Source organism: Brachycentrus maculatus, unplaced genomic scaffold (genome assembly GCF_059751285.1).
Source record: "Brachycentrus maculatus isolate JH-2025_06_01 unplaced genomic scaffold, ASM5975128v1 h1tg000714l, whole genome shotgun sequence".
NCBI classification, from domain to species: Eukaryota; Metazoa; Arthropoda; class Insecta; order Trichoptera; family Brachycentridae; genus Brachycentrus; species Brachycentrus maculatus.
In genome coordinates, this window is record NW_028281445.1 from 185737 (window position 1) to 205299 (window position 19563).

Consider the following 19563-nt stretch of genomic DNA (forward strand, 5'->3'; position numbering starts at 1 on the left):
CCATGTAACACTATAGTAAGAGTTCAGAGGTTACTTATAATTCATGATAGTTTCCATCACATTTTCTTGAGATGGTGTAATATTCATCATTAACGATTAAACCAAATACCTAGGAGGTAAGCTAGAAATGTTCCCATTACATCTTTGTTCTGTCACTTCAAACTGTATATATTTCCTTTATTGCACCACTGTTTCTTTATTATTTTACAACTACGATTTGCATTTGCAAAAAATGCTTGGTTGCATTTTTTTTACCCTTTAAAAATGCTAAAATATATGTATACTCATTTATTACATAATACAGGGTTTAGGGTTTTTAAAATTTTGTAGGTATTTAAAATACCCTATAATTATGTAAATACATATAATAGGATTTATGTAAGTAGCTAATTTGTTACATTTACATAATCCTTTAGTAAGCAAATACATCGCTCACTCCTTTCAAGAATGTCATAAATTAAAAAACTTGATTTTTCAGGAGAACGTTTTTAAAGTTAAAAAATATAACACAATATATTAAAAATAAATATCAAGCCACTTACTGAACTTTTTACTGTGCAACAGATCTTTTTAGGTAAAACCTGAGGGTTTTTTCTCCATTTGAAAAATATTAAGTATATTTAAAAAAATAATTAAGCAATACCTTTTCTTCAAAATTCAAAAACAACATTTTCTGTCCTGTAGCGGGTAAATATTAAGTTAAAAATATGCCTCTTTTGCTGGGATATAGTACATTTTCTGGGCATTCTGAAAACATGCACAACTGAAAATTGGCAATTTTTGATTTCTGACGTTCTTGAAAGGAGTGAGCGATATGAAAAAAAAACATGGATCCTTTTGTTTGGATATCTTGTACTTTTTTTCCTTTTAATCAATAAAATTTGTCCAAATCTTTTTAAATTTGTATAACATTTTTGGTCTCTTACCACAATTGTTTTCTTTATCCGTATTATCAATGTTAGTATGTTAAATAAAAGTATTTTCTTTCTAAAATTTGTTTTATTTCACCCAAGTAAAACATCCTATATATTCCTTTGTTGTTGAAAGTATTCTTTTGTTAATATAATAACAAAAGTCATTAAATTTATTCAATGCTATATAATATATGAATATAATCTTTACAAAGCAATAAAACATACAAATTGCTCGGCATTATGAACATATTATATTTTTCGATATAGGTATGTTTTCTTTGGAAAGTATTTTAAGTGTATATCAATTATACTGGATTCTATTCTTTTATAAGCTTCCTCCACATTATCCGTAAAAATCTGAAATGTAATTTTTTATATATAAATGATGATTCCGATAAATACTTTGATATGTTAACACACTTTGGACGGAAAAAGTATTTCTACCCATTCGGTCGATTGATGCTTAAGGACGGGAAAGGTATTTTTACCTTCTGCGCCAGCTTCATTTCAAAGTCAGAATAGAAGGATTTACATATTTTGTGTTTTTATATGAATATTATATCCTTATCTCTTTGTAAAGGTCTTATATGTACATAATTATCAAATGCAGTCACCAGCGGTCCGCAGGCATAAATACACCTGTCTGAAATGTGTTAATACACAAAACATAACAGCTATGCAAGAATGCAAGTATTCTATTATAAAAAAAAGTGTATGAGAATATGTTAACACATCTTTGAAAATCACATTTCGACATTATAAAAAAAAAACAGATCACTTGGATTCTGATACCGAGAATCTATGCACTTATCCATTGAACATTGACTGTTTCATGTTATTGTCATATCAATGTATACATTGGTATTTAAAAGTATCAAAAATCAAAATTACGCATAAAATAATTAAACTCTATCATAAATCTACAGTGGGATTACAAATTGAACATAAAAAATAACAACTCGTGTCAATAAGTCAACAAGTCGTGACAATATTGTATATAAAAAAAGCTATCCCTCTATTTTTCAAAAATAATTCCTGATATAGAAAACGAATGGTTTTCCAATGGAGGTCATCCTCCAAGTAAAAGTAAAAATAGAGAAGTAAAAGTCTAAGACAGGACCAGACTCGTACTGCACATCGCACTAAACAATGCCTAGGATCACAAGGTATGGAGACAGACAGTTTGAGCAGTAGAAGCATTTCGAAGGACCACAACGCTCAGCAATGAGCAAGTCGACCAAGAGAGAGATACACTATTGTAAACCTGAAATATGACTTGTTTGAAATATATTGTAAAGTAACAGTTGATGCTCGTGGATACAGTTCATACACGGGTCAACAGATGGCAGTCTACTGGACTGTGGACTTTCGTACAAAAATGCAGATTTAATAATATAAGTATTTGCTTCCAACAAATCACATCACTTTCATATTATGTACATGTTTTTTTTAAAATTATCTTACCATATCATCAAAATATTCAGGATATTTTTTATTTATCTGGAGAAGAGCATTACTTTCTGTTTCGATTGTGTCAAAAAAGCCTGCAGTAGAGAATTCATTTGTAATTTCCGTTAAGCTCTCTTTTTCGTCAGAAGGTTTATTTGGAATTGCATGCATTTTATTTGGAACGTTTTTGGATGCATTTACAAGGATTCTGTAACATTAATGGCATTTGTACATAATCTTTTTTGTATATATTTTGTGTTATCTATCAAAATATAGGAACTCAAATCTTCTTTCTACACGCAAGTGTTAAGTTAAATATTTCTTCGGATTTGATTATTGTGTAATAATAATGATAGCTCACTTGTTTGCATAATTTTTTAGTTTTTCTGGTATGAAATATGAATAGCATGATTCTTTGTATTCTTCATTTAAGCATTCTCTTGGCAATTCTGATATATCATCTGGAGTTTTCGGTTCATATGGCTCGAAAAAAGTTAAATTAACCTGTTAAATAAAGTGATGCAGTGCAACAATTAATAAAACAAATATGTAATCTGTTGGATACCATAATTTTAATAAGAAAAACTTACGATTTTCTGATTTAAAGTTTCACAGGAGTTAAATTCTCCACAGCAAATGTTTTGCGAAGACGATTCTTGTATGCAATTTATAGAATTGCTACAAGATTTAATTATGTTACTGAAATCATACATTTTATTATTTTATTTTATTTAAAACAAGGATAATCATATTGTTAATAAAAATGTATAACTTTAGGATATTTGAAAGACTATCATTTTGCTGTTTTTAAATGAATCATATTTATATTTGCTGAAATATTTAAAAAAAAAAAAAGTTACTCGGAAACGATTCTAATATTAAATTTTGGTTGGTCTCTGTGTAGCAACATAGTTTTCTAGATGGGGAAAAAAGTGTGAAAAATATATCTACAAAATGCTGAAATTCAAAAGGGTCCATTTTTTTATACAAATTTCTTCTTCTCTGACCTTTATCCGCAAATAATGGTGTATAGGGGCCTGCAACGGATTGACAAAGTTTTTACTTGGGGTTATCAAGTACATAACTAGGCAAGGAGACAAGCTCAGGGTAATAATAATGACGTAAGTGAGTGAGCTCAGGGAAGAGCATATTATTATATGTAGAAGGAACGAAAGATAGTATGTAGGAAAAAGAGAATGATTATACTGGTTAGGGCATGGAGGTTTGCATATCCGTACTCGAACAAGCTTGTGTAATTTGGTCGCAAAAAACCCCTCTTTATTTTAGCTGATTAAATTTTTAGGCACATATTCTAGTATTCGTACCTATTTGATATTGGTTCTTTTGTAGATGTTCTGGATTTTTCCAATTGCGACTGAAAATAAACAAATTACAAGTAAAATTAAAAAGAGCAAATATTTTTTTCTCTTATATCGAAATGCATGCATAGCTGTGTTATAGATAGGACTAAGCAAGATAGCTGAGGGATGTCTGTAACTCAATGACTACTTAAAAACAAATTATTAACATCATTTTTATATGGGTACAAAAATTATTATCACTGATCATACTTACTTGACTATTCTGTAAACCTAGATCAGTGGATTTGTCCGCTTCAGACGGTGAATGAGTTATAATTTTACTCATGGAAGAATCAACTTCATCTTCACAACCACTGCGAATAAAACTTATCATAAATTTAACTTTTCTCATTATTACAACAACAAAAAGATCAGATTAAAATATTTGTTATATAATCACCAGTAGGTGATTAAATAATAAATATTTTATTTTAAAGCAGTCTATTATTATATATGAGTGAGTTAGTACTCACTCATATATAATAATAGACAAATCAACAATACCAACGAATCTACTACTATGTTCATATTTCTGCACCACACGTATAATATTCTTTTCTACAATCTCCTTTTTCTCTTATCATTACCCGGTCAGGCATAGGGCAATGCAGTAATCTTTATCATGGTCCACATGAGGACAATTTAATTACTTAATCTTAAGCTACAATAAATTATCTGAATTATTATATACTATCTCAAGTATATTATTATTATTAATAATTGCAGAATTTTTTTAATTTAATGGTGACTCCATCGGAATCAATCCCGGGATTCATACTTGGTGTCCAAATGTGCTAACCCCTCTAACCACTTTATTATGGAGGTGGATCTTCTATAAATACATATTGTAACAAAAAATTCATGAAGATTTAACACTGATAAAAAGATTTTTTTTTTTAAATAAGTGAAATTTTTTAACTATACAAAAAAAACATTTATAATAATAACAAGAAACATACACACGACCATAAAATTTCCTTAATTCTTCCGGGTTGAAAAATGAATCTGTGGAAATGTTTGTTTTTGTTTCCTCTACTTCCTTAATATTTTCTAAATTCTCTTCTTCTATTGGAATATACTCGTCAGATTCTTCTACTCCCTAAAAAAATACCCATGACCAAATACACCTAGTAATGCACATCTTAAATGTAAATAAAATAAATAAGGAGATGTTTACTATGTAACTTGCAGTTTCTTCCGTACAAGAACAATCCATGTTACGATAATTACAATCACATTTATTACATTTTGAATCTTTCCTTTGCTCAATGTTGTCTTCTTTTCTGTAAATAATATTTTGCTATAAAATTACAGACATTTAAGTGTGCATAGCTCAACACTATCCACATTTTGTATACAATATAACTAAATTCTTTAGAATTAAATTACATATAAACGTATTGTATGAATATATTAATGTGTAAAGGTTTTAATTGCCATATAAAAAAAATATGCAAAAAACTCTTTGATTGGGCATGGTAAAATAAATGGTTTTTATCTGACATTTTTATTATTAAATACTTATTGCCTCAACACTGTATCAACATCCTTCCCTTTATCGTCTTTGCACTGCTCCGGCATTGGTACAGCAAGACATTAGATTGTCGATGACTTGCCATCCCCACATGTAAACACCTCATTTATCAAACTTGTCATTCAACTAGTATACTCAGAAACAATTTTAGTATTTTATGGTTCATTGAGAAAAAGAGCACATGGTTCTTTTTCAGTTATGCCTCAGTTTACATTGTGTGAGATGGCTATCAAAGCTAAATCACAGAAACTAGAGGTAAATAAGATATTAAGAAAGCATGGTTATTAGCAAAACATAAATGCGGGGACCACAGATTGTCTGCATGGCCACAGCAAGACGTAAGCGTGGTGACTGCAAGTTGACTGTGAGTTGACCATGTACTGAATTCTGTGAAGTAATGATATGGTACTGATAAGTGTGCGCATTGATGTATGGAACTTCATACAAAGAAAACAAAACGACTCCAGGTAAAGCGATGTTGATACAATGTTAAGGTGAAAAGTGTGCGACAACCTTAAAGTAAGAAATAATTATAACACTTGAAATAATCAAAAGTTTATTATTTTTATCAGATATTCTGAATTTTGGCAACAAACAATATTTTCTAGCTTATTTAGGATAAAGACTAATAATAAATAAACATTATATTGATACAGGATTAACTAATATTAAATTAACTTACTTGAAAGAAGCTTGTGACTTCCAGAGATTTGGATATGATCTTGTTTTGTTATACTGTTTCATGGTGAGCAAGAGATGAATTTGATTACTGCGCTTTTTTAGAGTCAAAGCTCCGACTCCTGCCATATGACTTAAAAGCAGTTTATGCTTTTTCATAGCTTGTCTTATTTCTCCAAAACCTTAAATTTAAGTTAGCGTATTTAAATAAGTAAGTATGGAGTTACTGGATTTTTATTCTAGTTATTAAATAAATAAATAATAAATATTAGCTGGAATATTTGTATATGAACTCCAAAATATTTATAGCATACCAAAATCACTGTTTTTATTTTTTTAATTAATTAAATTAATAAATTAATTAATATACCTAGATTAATTATATCTAGAAAATAAATTAAAATTGGATTTCATTAAAACCTGTAAAGAAGAGAGATTGATTTATGAAGGATTAATTTTTTCACATTTTTATTACACAAAAAACAATTTGTGACATCATCAAGTATATGTACTCAAATAAATGTGTATCCTGATTGCCATGCTTAGCTTGAAATTATCAATCCCAAAAACCAAACATGTAACAACTTCTATTATAGAAGTCGTTATTTAATTTGTATTTTTAATTCGATCACATTTAGATTCACATTAAATACATTAAATGGGTCATTCTTACTTAAACCATAACTTTCACCATCAATTTCCCAGTATGTAATAAAGTTGTTGTGTTTTATCATTTCTGTAAATACATTTTGAGTCACATAACGGTGTCGCCATATTATATGACCTGTTGAGGGAGCTTGTTTAGTCGTATACAAAAATGCATAATAAACTTTATCACAAAGTTCTTCACTGACACGAAGACATAAGTTTCCTGGTAAAAAATAAATAAATTTTGAGTCACATAATGGTATCACATCATAATATGATTTGTTAAGGGAACATGTTTGGTTGGTACAAAAATTCATAACATTTTACATGAAGACATGTTATTGATAATTTAATTTTGATTCTGTCAATTTTTTCATAAATTCGTTTTAAAACAGGTCATCTATAAATTTTAGTTCTACAGACATGTCTCTCTCCTGACATTGTTAATCTTTAGAATGTGCAAAAAATTATATAAAATTTTAAATATTTTTATTATTAACCTGTCCGGGAGTGACTTTCTGCGGACTAAATTGTATCTGGGGAGTGTTTTTTAAAAAAAACTTCTTAAAATTTTATTTCATAGTTTATGCTATAAGCAACATATTTTCTTAATTTTTTAATTTACACCAGTACTTAAGCATGATTTGATTTGTGATTGTGTTGTTTAAATACAACCACAGATGGCAGTAAAAGTGCCAGTCTAGATATAAATGTCACCAGGCTTTAATTAGAAGCGCGGCCGTACATGTACGGCCATACTCCACTGAGGAGAGTTTGGTATGGCTGTACATATACGGCCATACTCCTGGACAGGTTAAAACTCTTAAAAAAGTTAAATGTTGTGTCATTTTTCACAGCAGAATATCCAAAATATTGGCTCTATACTTTCAGTGGTGACTACTTTTTTATCGGTCAAAAAAAGTAGGTAATCCACTATTCCTACTTTCTTCATACTATGGCAAAGCTATGTAATAGATTAGGGAGGATCGAAGTAAACATTTATTGAATCAAGTAAAAAAAAATAACTACATGGTTTATTAAAATGATAAATTGGTGGAAAATTAGACATCGATCTATGTAATAGAAAGAAAATAAAAGAGTGCTATATCATTTTGGTATGTAGACTGTGTTGGACAAACCTTTGTTAGATTTTTGGGGCCCTGATAGAATAACGAGAGGCCATGATAACAATTTTTCCAATGACCTTTCTTTATGTTCATATTTCTCAAGATGCATCGTTTCTATTAGGGAAAGGTTGATAATTGTTCTCTCAACCTTATCAAGCATTATATTAGCATAAAAGTCTGGACAGCTTTCCTTAAATGAAAAGGAATTAAGTTTAATTATAGTTCCACAGAACTAATACTGATCTGTTGTAAATGAAGTGTGTCAAATGAATGAATATGAAATATCAGATGTAATAGGAATTAAAACAGTTATTGGTTTTAACTGTAAATTTAGTCCCCGTTGAAAAATGTCTATTGCAGATTCGTCATTGATAAACATTTCATAAATATGATTTCCAAAATCATATTTAATGACTTTCAAAGAATGGCCAGATGGAATGAGACTAGTATGGAGAATAAAACACTGTGTTTCCCATTGCACCAGTAATAAAGATTACATTATTTGTTCATGCAACACATTATTTAATTTTGACAAATTTTTTTTACTACACACAAAATAAAAATGGTAAAACTTAATAGCATAATAATAAAAAATTGTGATTACATATTACATTTTATTATGAAATCAGTAACCGCAATACACTTATTTATGTCATTTTTATGAATGAAAATATTGTCATTCAGTTTCAAATTGACCTTGGCCGGCGATTCGCTGGCTTTGTGTTGCAATGGGTTAAGAAATATGTTCAAGACATTTTAATGTTATATTTACAAGATTTTTAAAAATAACTTTATATAAAAAAGAATAGTATAAAACAATGATGTTGCGTGATAATGATTTCATACCTTAAGATTCTCATCTACTTTTTCATCATTCAATAATTCTAGCCTGGGAAAAAGTAGACAACAAACATTTGCAAGTTTTTTGTTATAGGTTATTGGATTAAAAGCAAGATTTAGAACTTTTAACTTTTTCAAGTCTTTTGCATAATTGAGATCAAACATGTGATCTATCTTATTATATTTCATACTGATTTTTTCAATACTGCAAACAAAAGTAGCTCATGAAGATCAGAATTCAACATTTATTCTTTGATGATTATAAAACAAATAATTATTAATAAATAATAATTAAAAAAATCACCTTGTACACCATTTTAATAATTCCAAAGAATCAATTTTATTGAAGTCTAGATTAAGTGATAAAAGTTCATGTAGCGTATGTAATCCATTGTCGGAATCTAGTACAATTTTTGATATATTATTATTAGAAATATTTAAATACTTGATCGGAAGACTATTAAGGTTTTCCAGGCATTTGATTGAGTTGAATGATAAATTCAGTTTATGTAAGAATCTGAAATATAAATACAAACAACAATAAATTTTAACAAACATAAAAGTAAGTACAATATAAATGTAAAAGATATAAGTTATAACATTTTATTTTTAAACATTCCACAAAAAGTTCAAACAAAATTACCTTAGGTTCTCTAGGCCCTCAATTTTGGAAATATTGTTGTTAGACAAGTCTAGAATTCTTATAGTCCAAAAAACCTCCAAGTCTTTTATGAATTCTATTTTATTATGAGAATAGTTTACTTCCTTCAAAAAATAGGGACCTACATAAATTTATTTTAAAAAGTAGATTAATGTTGTAGATATGTACATATTTTAGATAAAAGATCTTTCTCATTTTTTTATTGTACCGACTTTCTGTTAAAAACAAGTGAGGATCTTGTGTTTTATATAAATATTTCTACCATAAAATAACACATTTTTTAATTTTAAATATTGATGAATAGAAAAATACTTACTATCAAAATCAAAAATGCAAATTATTATATTGTGAGATGCATTCAAAAGTCTGAGAAATTTCAAATTGTTCAGTTCTTTCAGAGATACCAGTAAATTATATGATAAATCCAAGTATTGGAGATAAATATATTTTTGTAACAAATTAATATCATATAAACCCTAAAAAATAAATTTTACTTTATATTGAAAAAAAAATACGCACATTTGCTACTACTACCACTACTATCGTCACGCCGTTTCTCCGCAGAGGTAGGCGGAGGGGATGGAACGCCACACTCTTCTGTCCTGAAATTGTGTTGTATTGTGCCACAGGAATTGGAATTATAAAGTTGTTTGAGTGCAGTATGACTTTATTTTGTGCAAGTTAGTAGTTGGTTTTGTGACAGTTTTTTCAGTATTTTGATTTGAGATGATATTTAAGTGTTGCCTTATGGCAACTACACAGCACCCTTAATTACTTTCTACTCATTTTTATAAGATATACTTCACATAATATATTGTACATCACACAATCCATATCATTACCAATCTAGAGAGATCGCATGCTGTAAACACTTGCTTTCCAGTAAATGGACAGTCTGATATACAACTGAGGCATTCGGTAATTTTTTCTGTAGTCAAATAGCCTTGGGTGTTAACTTCATCAAAGTAAAAACTTGTGTCGCTAACATTATACGTTTTCTTGAAAGGTTTATGATTAGCACATACTAAATCCCACTTCAAAGATGCAAACATGGATTCACGTACTTGGTAAAGCTACAATTTAAAATATTGAAAGTTCATTCAGTATCAAAAGAATAAAAACGTCAATAATTAACATTTAACCATAGTTCTATTTGATAAAAAATAATTATTTAAAAAAATCAGGAAATTTACTAGGAAGCCATTAGAAATGGTCTTAAAGTAATGTTAAAGTTATTTTAAAGCAATAATCTCTATACAAAATCCCAGCCCAGGTAGGTACTAGAGCTCAACGACAAATACATACATTCAGTTTAATACATATATTTAAAAAAAGAGAAGTATTTGTGCAATTTTTTATTTTTTACAAAAAAACATCAATTTCATACTATTTCTGTAAGCCTTAGTGGCTCATTATTAGAAATAGGTATCAAATTGTGATAGATTGGGTTCAAACTGAAGCTCCCTCAGCTTAAGCTCAAGAAACTGCCTCAAGAGTCCGCCATTGGGACCACAACCATGGGACCACAACTCAACATCTTTTATGATGTTGCTAATGCTAATTGACTTATTCCTAGTATAAATTTTATCATAACAATAAAATGTGGTCTACATTGAATAATACATTATAAAAGATAACTTGCATCATATGGAATAAGTCCATTCAAATGGTTTTTGTACAAGTGCTCCTTAATTATAGTGCTTTTTAATTATATTATGAGTTTTAAATTTTACCTCTCTCTTTTTAATTTCAGCCTCTATATCCAATTGTAAGACTTCTTGAAATGTCAAATCATTATTGACCGATGCTGTTATCTCAACTCCTTTACTTTTAACAATGCTTGGATCTTCTTCATATGCATAATGCTGTGTTAATCTCCTAAATGTATTACTCCTCATCTCAGATTTCAATTTAATTTAAAAAAAAACATTTATAAACAATTCATTTTGTGATTATGTCAGAAACAAAATTTGAATATAGAATTTGTTTACATTATAATATACGGGTATTTACTTTCACTTTCAGAAAATGCATGTTCCAATGCAATATTCCTGATTTTTATCTATATTTAGTGGAAATCGTTTAGGTTTAAAAATGAAATATTAAAAGTTGTAAAACATTGCTTTATTAATATCAATATAATAAATAAACAAATTCAACAAGATTATCATTAAACAATCAATAAATAATACTACATACCTATTAAACATTCAAAATAAACTCTATTAAAACTAGTAACAAATGTAACAAAAAATACAATGCACAGTGGTAATCTTTGGTATGTAACATTTTAAAATATTCACACCTATCTACGTAAATTTAAATATTTTTCTAAAACCAAAAATACAAGAATATTAATCGAAGTGTTATTCATATTATAATAATTATCGTTTTTAAACCTTATTGTGTTTTTTTTCTTCAACTTGATCTATATTTAAGTTGATAATTAAAAATAAAAACAATTATAAAATAAGTAATTTACAGTAAACCTTCGTGTTTCGGAAAAATAAACATTATTTAAAAAGATTTCTCAAGCATGTCCTATGGAGAAAAAATGTTATGCCAATTATTCTGAATTTACTATAGCAATTTCTTTTTCTTGTACTTGACTCATTGCGATGTTGAATGATGCGAGTTTTCATTTGTTTCTTTCTGTTTTTTTTTCTTCCAGAAAACTGCTGCTATCTTTTGGTTATCATACAATCCCTTTAAATCCCACATCATGAGTTTCTGGTTTACCATTCATCCTTCGACATCCTTACACAATTGATATTGCATACTTAACTAATACTTTAATATGTTAAAATGCAAAATTCTGCTAAAACATGTAAACACTTTTATATCTATGTAGAGTGAATTACTATTTATTGCAGCAAAGGTTGACAGCTGAGAGTGGCTGTCAAAAAGAAATAATTTGCAAATTCCTATACCAATTGACAATTTTCGATTCCCATAGATGGCAGTCTACAGATGTAAGCATATTCACATACAATATGGTAATGTATTTACATGAATATTTTTGATATTAAGGAAGGTCTTTCAAGGATATAATATTATTATTGTTCCATGGTATCTAGGAGGAAGATGTGTAAATATTATCTAATCCGTTTCACAAAGGTTCTTACTTTAATTAAATAATAGAAAACAACCTCATTTCAGGTTTGAGCTGAAAACATCAAGGTATCACAGTACATCATTGATAGAATGATTTTTCAACGGAATATTCCTTTCACATTATTATGTTATACAAAGTATCTACTTACATATACATAATTACTAAAAAAATATTACATCATCAAAACAATACATATGGGTAGATTATTTTTAATAAGTGATTATCTTTTAACTTAATATCCAAGTTGGTATGTAGGCATATCATTGTTTTACTTATTGAGTATTCTATTAATAATCTGCTAGTAATTCAATTTAATTTAAAACTTTATATTATGTTATATTATTACAATAGCATTAAATCTTTTTTATACGGTAGTGTTATTTAATATTTTTATCATATAATATTTTTTAGCTAGATGGAATAGTTACTAATGATTGACAAATCTTACATTGCATTTTATACAAAATGTTTTTAAATTAATAAATGATAATAAAACATGATTCAAAATAACAATATGACATTATAACTGGTAGAAATTTAATATTTTGTTTGTGAAAACTAAATATCATTGCTTTAAAGGTAAAACTTATGAGTCATACTATCTTTACAGCACATGTTGAGTTTAATTGCATATTGTAAATGTGATTTGATTTCACACAGGAAAATGTATATATTTTGTATGTTTATAATGTTAATGAATAAAATGTAAATGTTATTTTGTTCACAATCTCAAATCTTCTCAAAATTTTCACTGATTGCTTTAAATTTTGATATAATGTTGCATGCGAATTATGGGTGTGTTTTTATTTATCTATACAAATATATTTTTTTGTGTCCTTAAAATGTTAAATTTTCAAGTTATTCACCGATTGCTTTAAATTTTTTGCAGTACAACGTTGTTTTAAAATATGCTGGTGTTTTTATACAAGTAAAAACATGTTTTATTAAACATTAGCACATGCATAATTAAACATTGCTTATGAACAATGCAAAAGCGGACAATATGACAGTTGGTGTCATTTAGCATTTTCAATGTTTTATTGCATTGTTGTTTAAAAGATTTTTAATATTTTCATTGCTTCATAATCATTGTGAAATCAAACATATTATAAATGTGTACTTTCTATTTATTTCGTTTCCATTTAACCAGAATGAGAAACAGCAACATGTGGCCAGTTACAGTAAGTAGAAAATGAAAGAGTATATATGTATTTACTTAACATAAATTGACTAAACACGGAAGATGTTTTTTTTTAAAGAATCACATTACAGAAATAATTACGTTGTTCAGAATTAAAGATAAGTTTACTTTGGTCAGTAAAAATGCAAACTGTAAAATATAACATGAAGCAAATAATAAATTAATTTTACTTTACATCTGAGTTTATCAAATGGCTTAAGTAAATATGCAGTAGACTCTCAATTTATTCGGAAAACTTTACCCGACAAGCAAAACTGCGGTCAAACAACTGGGATGATTTAAAAATTGCAAAGAAAGATTCTGTAGTTTGTGTCTCCCCAACAACAAATAAACAACTAAGCATACTGGACAGTTGTATTGTTAAAACAACTACTATCAACTGCATCATGTATTATATTTATATGATCTGTTTATATAATAAGAGTCTAATTACTATCCTAGATATAAAGATATTCGAGATTGGCAAACACATGCGTCTTTGGCCAGATTCGTATGGTAAATGCGTACAGAAGTTTCTTTTATATGCATGTATCAACAGGTTTTTTTAATGAGTTTTTTTTCTTTTTTGATTAACTGGGAATTTCACTGAACTGGGATTATTTTTCATAATCATCACTGAGGTGAATGATTTTTTACAGAAAAAAAGAATCTACTGCATACAAAATTAAAAGGGTTTTTTTTGTGAATAAATTATAAGGGCACAATTTCTTGTTTTATCATATTTTCAGTTATTTATATTTTCTATTAAATCTGTTGCTTAAATAATCTACCTTAAACATTGCTATCTACAATTGTTAACTTACCAGTTTTTGATGTTAGCTCACATAAAAAACTGGTGAATTAACAAATTTAATGATTTGTAACTCAATGATTTTTATGTTTATGGTCCCATGGGACATAAAGTTAGATTTATGAATAATTTTAATTTAATTGACAATTTATGCTAGTAATGAGTAGAATTGTAATTTGTTATTGTATTTTTATACTATTTATTTAAAATTTAATAATAAATTAATTATTTACTTTTAAGGATAAAGACATTTATCAATTCCTCATGAAACAGTTCAAACAACATTATAAATAAAATATTGTTGTTTTAAGTACTTATTCACTGACAATCTTAACTACATAAGTTTTCAGATAGACACTTAAATAGGTACATGTATGTACATAACAAAACATTTTGAAGTTTTTTATGACAATTCATTTAATGAATATTTTTTTCACAATATTTTAAGTGTGTTTAAATCTCTGTTTGCAAATCTGTTAAACACTTGGGAATTATTTTAATATTGATATCTCAACAAGCACAAAGAATAATATGGAAATCTGGGTATTTACAGGGCTTACAACCGGTCATAGGCTGGATTAAGTTTGGAAGAGTATGAGTGTGAAATCCCAAGTGCACTAAGCAATGATTTTTTTCTCTTTTTCCTACCGACTATTCCTCTTCCATTTTCTTTCCCATTTAGCAATAATGTCCTTCACGCGTAGCTCCTTCATTTGCATTATCTGTATCCTTTAACATTTTACATCTAGATCCAAGAATTTGGACTTAAGATCACCCTGTATGTTGATTTCATGTTGTGCTGTATGCGATTTCGGATAGGGGTAAGATGTTAGGAAAAAAAGATAATCAAGCATATACTAGATTTATATTACCTTTTTTAAACACGTTTGCTTAGAAACAATGCAGTGAGCAACATTTCTAACAAACATGAAAGAACATATGTACATATTTCATATATATTTGCTCTAGCAAACAACTTACATAAATAATTATACGTAAAAGAGCAACAAATAAATAAACACCATCACAAGAAAGTGAATTATCAATGAGTATGCACTTACTGCAGTTTTTCTAATGATAATAATTTTTGTCTGACAAAAATGTCTTCCAAGAACAAGAACAAGAAGCCGTTTACTTCTTATCATGTTTTTGTTGGTTGTATCCCACCGGACACTATTTCATTTGTAAAATTGATATGAACATAAGTACAATAAATGAAATTTAGTACAATAAACATTATTTACAATACAATTAACACACGAAGCATAGTAAATATATTTACATAATATTAATGAGTAAATATTTTGCTATAAGTACAAATTTACAAGTCTACTAGGACATAAATGTTTCAGAATTGCACGCTTCTCAATATATAATTACAGTTTTTTACTTACAATTAATTATTAAATACTATCTACTGAACACTGGTACTTGTTATAAATCTACTACACAGAGGTGGTAATTTGTTCGATGACCTGAACGTTTCTAATGATTGGTCTTCGACATAGACTCCTGCAGGAGCCACCCCGAGTCCACCCGGGATCATATCGAGCCAGTCCTTCCGGAACACTTTTAGAAGGCCTGAGTCTACCATTGTAGTTGTGCCTATATTGGTAAGGAGACCTCATACAGTTATAACCTGAACAGTTCTGTTCTTCGTTCAAACAGCTCACATAATTTCCGTCACGGTAATCTAGAGGAGCTGCAAACGATAGAGATTTTGGCAGACCGTTTTGTAAATGGCCGTACGGGTGAATATGATGCGGATGGTGATGGTTGTAGAATTGCTGGGAGTACAGAGGAGCTGGGTGAGAATAGTGTCCGTAGTTTGCCCCACAATGGCTGAAATTATTGAATCTTGGCATTTGAGGCGACACTCCGGGACATATGCAGTCCCCGTTGGTTAGAGTGGCTGCCGTCATGGTAGAGTTGATGGAACTGTTAGGTTCTGGCCTCTTGGAAAAACCTACAAAGAAGAGGAGAATGGCTCCCACCATCGTCGTAGCAAAGGAAAAGTAGTAGCCGGCACGAGGACTCTGCTGGTTGATGTAACCGGTAACCGGAACACCTATTATCACAGGAAGTGCTTTAGCACCTTGAACGAAACCTGCAAGCAAATGGGATATAGTCAGTAAAGTGATGTAACCAACATTATATAATTATTCTCAAATTATAGTACATGTGCATACTTCAAAGGAATTCAAATTTTAGTTTCGTAACTTTAAGTAGTTGGGGCATTTAAACATTAACGACTTCAGAGTTTACTGGGAACTTAACTTTCTGTGGTTGATAAGGCTGGTTTTAGCAAAATGAATAAAATAATCTTTTTTAAGGATTAATTTGGGATTAAGTTTAAATATTGTTACCCACCCCAAGCTCTGGTAAAGTGTTTAGCTCGAACCCGTTCCATAGTGAGCATCTTGACAGAATACAGGAATCCTCCCAAGCAGAGTCCATAGAGCCATACGAACAGAACATAGCCGTGGTAGCCTTGTACGCTACTCAGAGCCAATAATGATATACCTGGAATCATTTCAAATAGAAAAATTTAGTGGCTTAATTTTGTGGTAAAGGTAATTTGTTCACAAATTATTAATATTGTTTTTTGAAGGCAATTAGTTATTTATTATATAATAAATGATCATACTCTGTTAAGATAGTCTTAATGAATGTGTGGTGTGGGTAGAGGCGGAAGTATAACACTGTTAGATTTTTTTTCATTAAATGATGCATTTAATTAATGACAACTAGCAACTGGTTTTTAAAGAGTATAATATGGTCTATTGTTTAAGGCCACTTTCAAACACGCAGTGTCATTGACTGAACTGTATAAATAAAGGTATCTAACTCTTTTTTAATTATTTTCTTCTCAGTATTTGACAACTGTGCCATGTTTATATATAAAAAGGAAATTAATTGTCACCTAGAATAATATTCTAGAAGAAAATGAAGAGACTTATTATAAGTGTGTCCATCTAACTAATTGACTATCATATAATTTACATTTGAAGCACTAACTTTGTGATTTTCCATTTTGAAATTAAAATGTTACTTTGTTTTAAAATCAATATAAATATTTAATTTTAACTTAATTATAATGTCTACCGGTTTCGAAGCTAACCGCTTCTTTATCAAGACTGATTAAAGTCTTGATAAAGAAGCGGTTAGATTCGAAACCGGTAGACATTATAATTAAGTAATAATAAAATATTTATAGTGATTTTAAAACAAAGTTACATTTGAATTATATAATTCACTATAAAACTGGTGTCACAGTGTCTGTGAAGTATTTTTCATATCTTCCTTCCGAATTACGTCTTCTCGACAAACCTCTTAATAGAGACTTTGCGGGTTATTCCCTAAAAAAATGATTCCTTACCAATGCCCAACATAGCAGCTTGAGCAAGATACTGACGGGAGATGAGGCATTGGCTGCTGGGCCTAACGATGACCAACCCAAATCCGACACAGCCAAGAGCAGTAGCGAAACCAAGAAACGTCTGGAGCAAGACCAGAGCACTATCTTCTAATCCTTCTTTGTATCCCTGTAGAGCCTGAAATGTACATTGACAAATGATTATAGGACGAGTAGTGTAAATCACCTGGTATATAAATTCCTTTAATTGAATTTGAGGTGAATTCTTAAAATATGTATAACACATAACTAAAGTGACCATACGTCCCGTTTTTAGATAGCCTGTCCTAATATAAAACAACATATTTTTTTCAATTTTATATTATTTATTCCTCTTATTTTCTTTATCAACATTCCGTTTCTTTTTATTAATACATAAAAACTATGAAAAAATACGTGTTTTCTTGAATATACATACTATTACGTAAAAATTGGTAGATATTCCGTTTTGAGGACAAAAATAAATGGTCACGCATAACCCTTCGTTAGTTTTTACTGGCAACTCAGCAAATGTACCCGCTAAACGTCATTCAATGGTAGAATGACGTTTGGCGGGTACATTGTTATGTATTTTTTCCCCCACTTAATTTCAGTCGTAAATTAAAAATAATGTAGATAAATAGTAATAACTATCCAGTTCAAATATTTATCAAAACGAAAATTATTATTTAAACCTATTTTTAGTCAATCACAAATCTTATTCTAAATTTTTGACAGATCACGACGATTTGACAGTTTAGAAAATATGGCGAAATACACCAGAAAGAATTTATTTCATATTTATAGAGGAGGGAAGTACGTAAGGTACTTGGACAAACTTATCTGAACAATTCGCGAGTGTTTTTGCCTAGAATTTTCACATGAGAATTACATGAAATTATAGTAACTTTAAACATAATGAGTAAATCCTCTCACGACTAGGCATAGGCTATGAAACTTATAAAGTTGAAGCCTGAATAGAGACATGATAAGCGGTGTTGCATAAGCCCTTGCTAAATTTCAGAGTCACTTGGACGTTAGGTAATTAAAAAAAATATTATCTGAACAATTTCTGGGAAGCAGCAGCTCGCATTTTTTATTACGCAAAACTGATTTTGACAATACAAGATATTTCAAAACTGTATGCCGTTCTTTTTGTTCTAACGAACATCGTTCTACACATCACTTTTGGAAGTAAACCTTTTATTAATTCGCTCACTCCTTTTAAGAAAGTCATAAATTAAAAAAAAAAATCAGGAGATCGTTTTTAAAGTTTAAAAATATAATACAATGCATTAAAAAATTAATATCAAGCCACTTATTGATCTTTTTAAGTAAAACCTGAATGTATTTTTCCATTTGAAAAATATTACGTTTATTTAAAAAAATAATTGAACAATACCTTTTCTTCAAAATGCAAAAACAACACTTTCTGCCCTGTAGCGGGTAAATATTAAGTAAAAAATAGGCCGCTTTTGCTGGGATAAAGTACATTTTCTGGGCATTCCGAAAACATGCACAACTGAAAATTGTCAATTTTTGATATATGACGTTCTTGAAAGGAGTGAGCGAATTATCATCAAACAAACAAATCACCATCCTGAAAAAAAAATCTTCGCATTTTGAGTACACGGGTTTTAAAGAAAGAAACAGTTATTTTCAATGGACTTTCGTTAAACTGGTAAAGCTTTTAACACGATTAGAGAGTACAGATACGCAAACATTTAATTAGGCTGCTACCGTTTAGTTACGAGCAATTACCTTATTCTAGGATAGCATCAAAACAGTGTAGTACTACATTTATCGGTAGATGTTTAAATCCATTAAAATTGTATTATAGCGACCCTCGTC

The 19563-nt window shown here is 29.2% G+C and overlaps 2 protein-coding genes across 4 annotated transcripts in view; both read right to left on the bottom strand.

Annotated features, from left to right (window-relative positions):
• Positions 1 to 987: 987 nt before the first annotated feature.
• LOC148300454 (uncharacterized) lies at positions 988 to 11157 on the bottom strand. 3 transcript variants are annotated; one of them, XM_088274790.1, is made up of 17 exons: positions 10946 to 11157; positions 10055 to 10285; positions 9529 to 9688; positions 9195 to 9333; positions 8856 to 9068; positions 8558 to 8756; positions 7724 to 7901; positions 6610 to 6807; positions 5941 to 6118; positions 4902 to 5007; positions 4684 to 4823; positions 3939 to 4038; positions 3689 to 3738; positions 2954 to 3062; positions 2725 to 2867; positions 2379 to 2571; positions 988 to 1271 (listed from the first exon to the last, which is right to left on the bottom strand). In XM_088274790.1, the coding sequence occupies exons 1-17, from the start codon at positions 11108 to 11110 to the stop codon at positions 1164 to 1166; spliced, it is 2610 nt and encodes an 869-aa protein (XP_088130916.1). In that variant the 5' UTR covers positions 11111 to 11157; the 3' UTR covers positions 988 to 1163. The 3 variants fall into 3 exon arrangements, with proteins under 3 accessions (XP_088130916.1, XP_088130918.1, XP_088130917.1); XM_088274791.1 differs by lacking the exon at positions 988 to 1271 and adding an exon at positions 1425 to 1557; XM_088274792.1 differs by lacking the exon at positions 10055 to 10285.
• A 281-nt stretch (positions 11158 to 11438) lies between these two features.
• The window catches only part of LOC148300455 (monocarboxylate transporter 8-like), a 169827-nt gene continuing 161702 nt past the window's right edge, over positions 11439 to 19563 (bottom strand). Inside the window, exons 8-10 of the mRNA XM_088274743.1 lie at positions 17698 to 17872; positions 16689 to 16841; positions 11439 to 16425 (exon numbers count right to left, since the gene is read on the bottom strand). Coding sequence (XP_088130869.1) covers positions 15764 to 16425; positions 16689 to 16841; positions 17698 to 17872 — 990 coding nt within the window. The 3' untranslated portion in view covers positions 11439 to 15763. The remainder of the gene's footprint in view (positions 16426 to 16688; positions 16842 to 17697; positions 17873 to 19563) is intronic.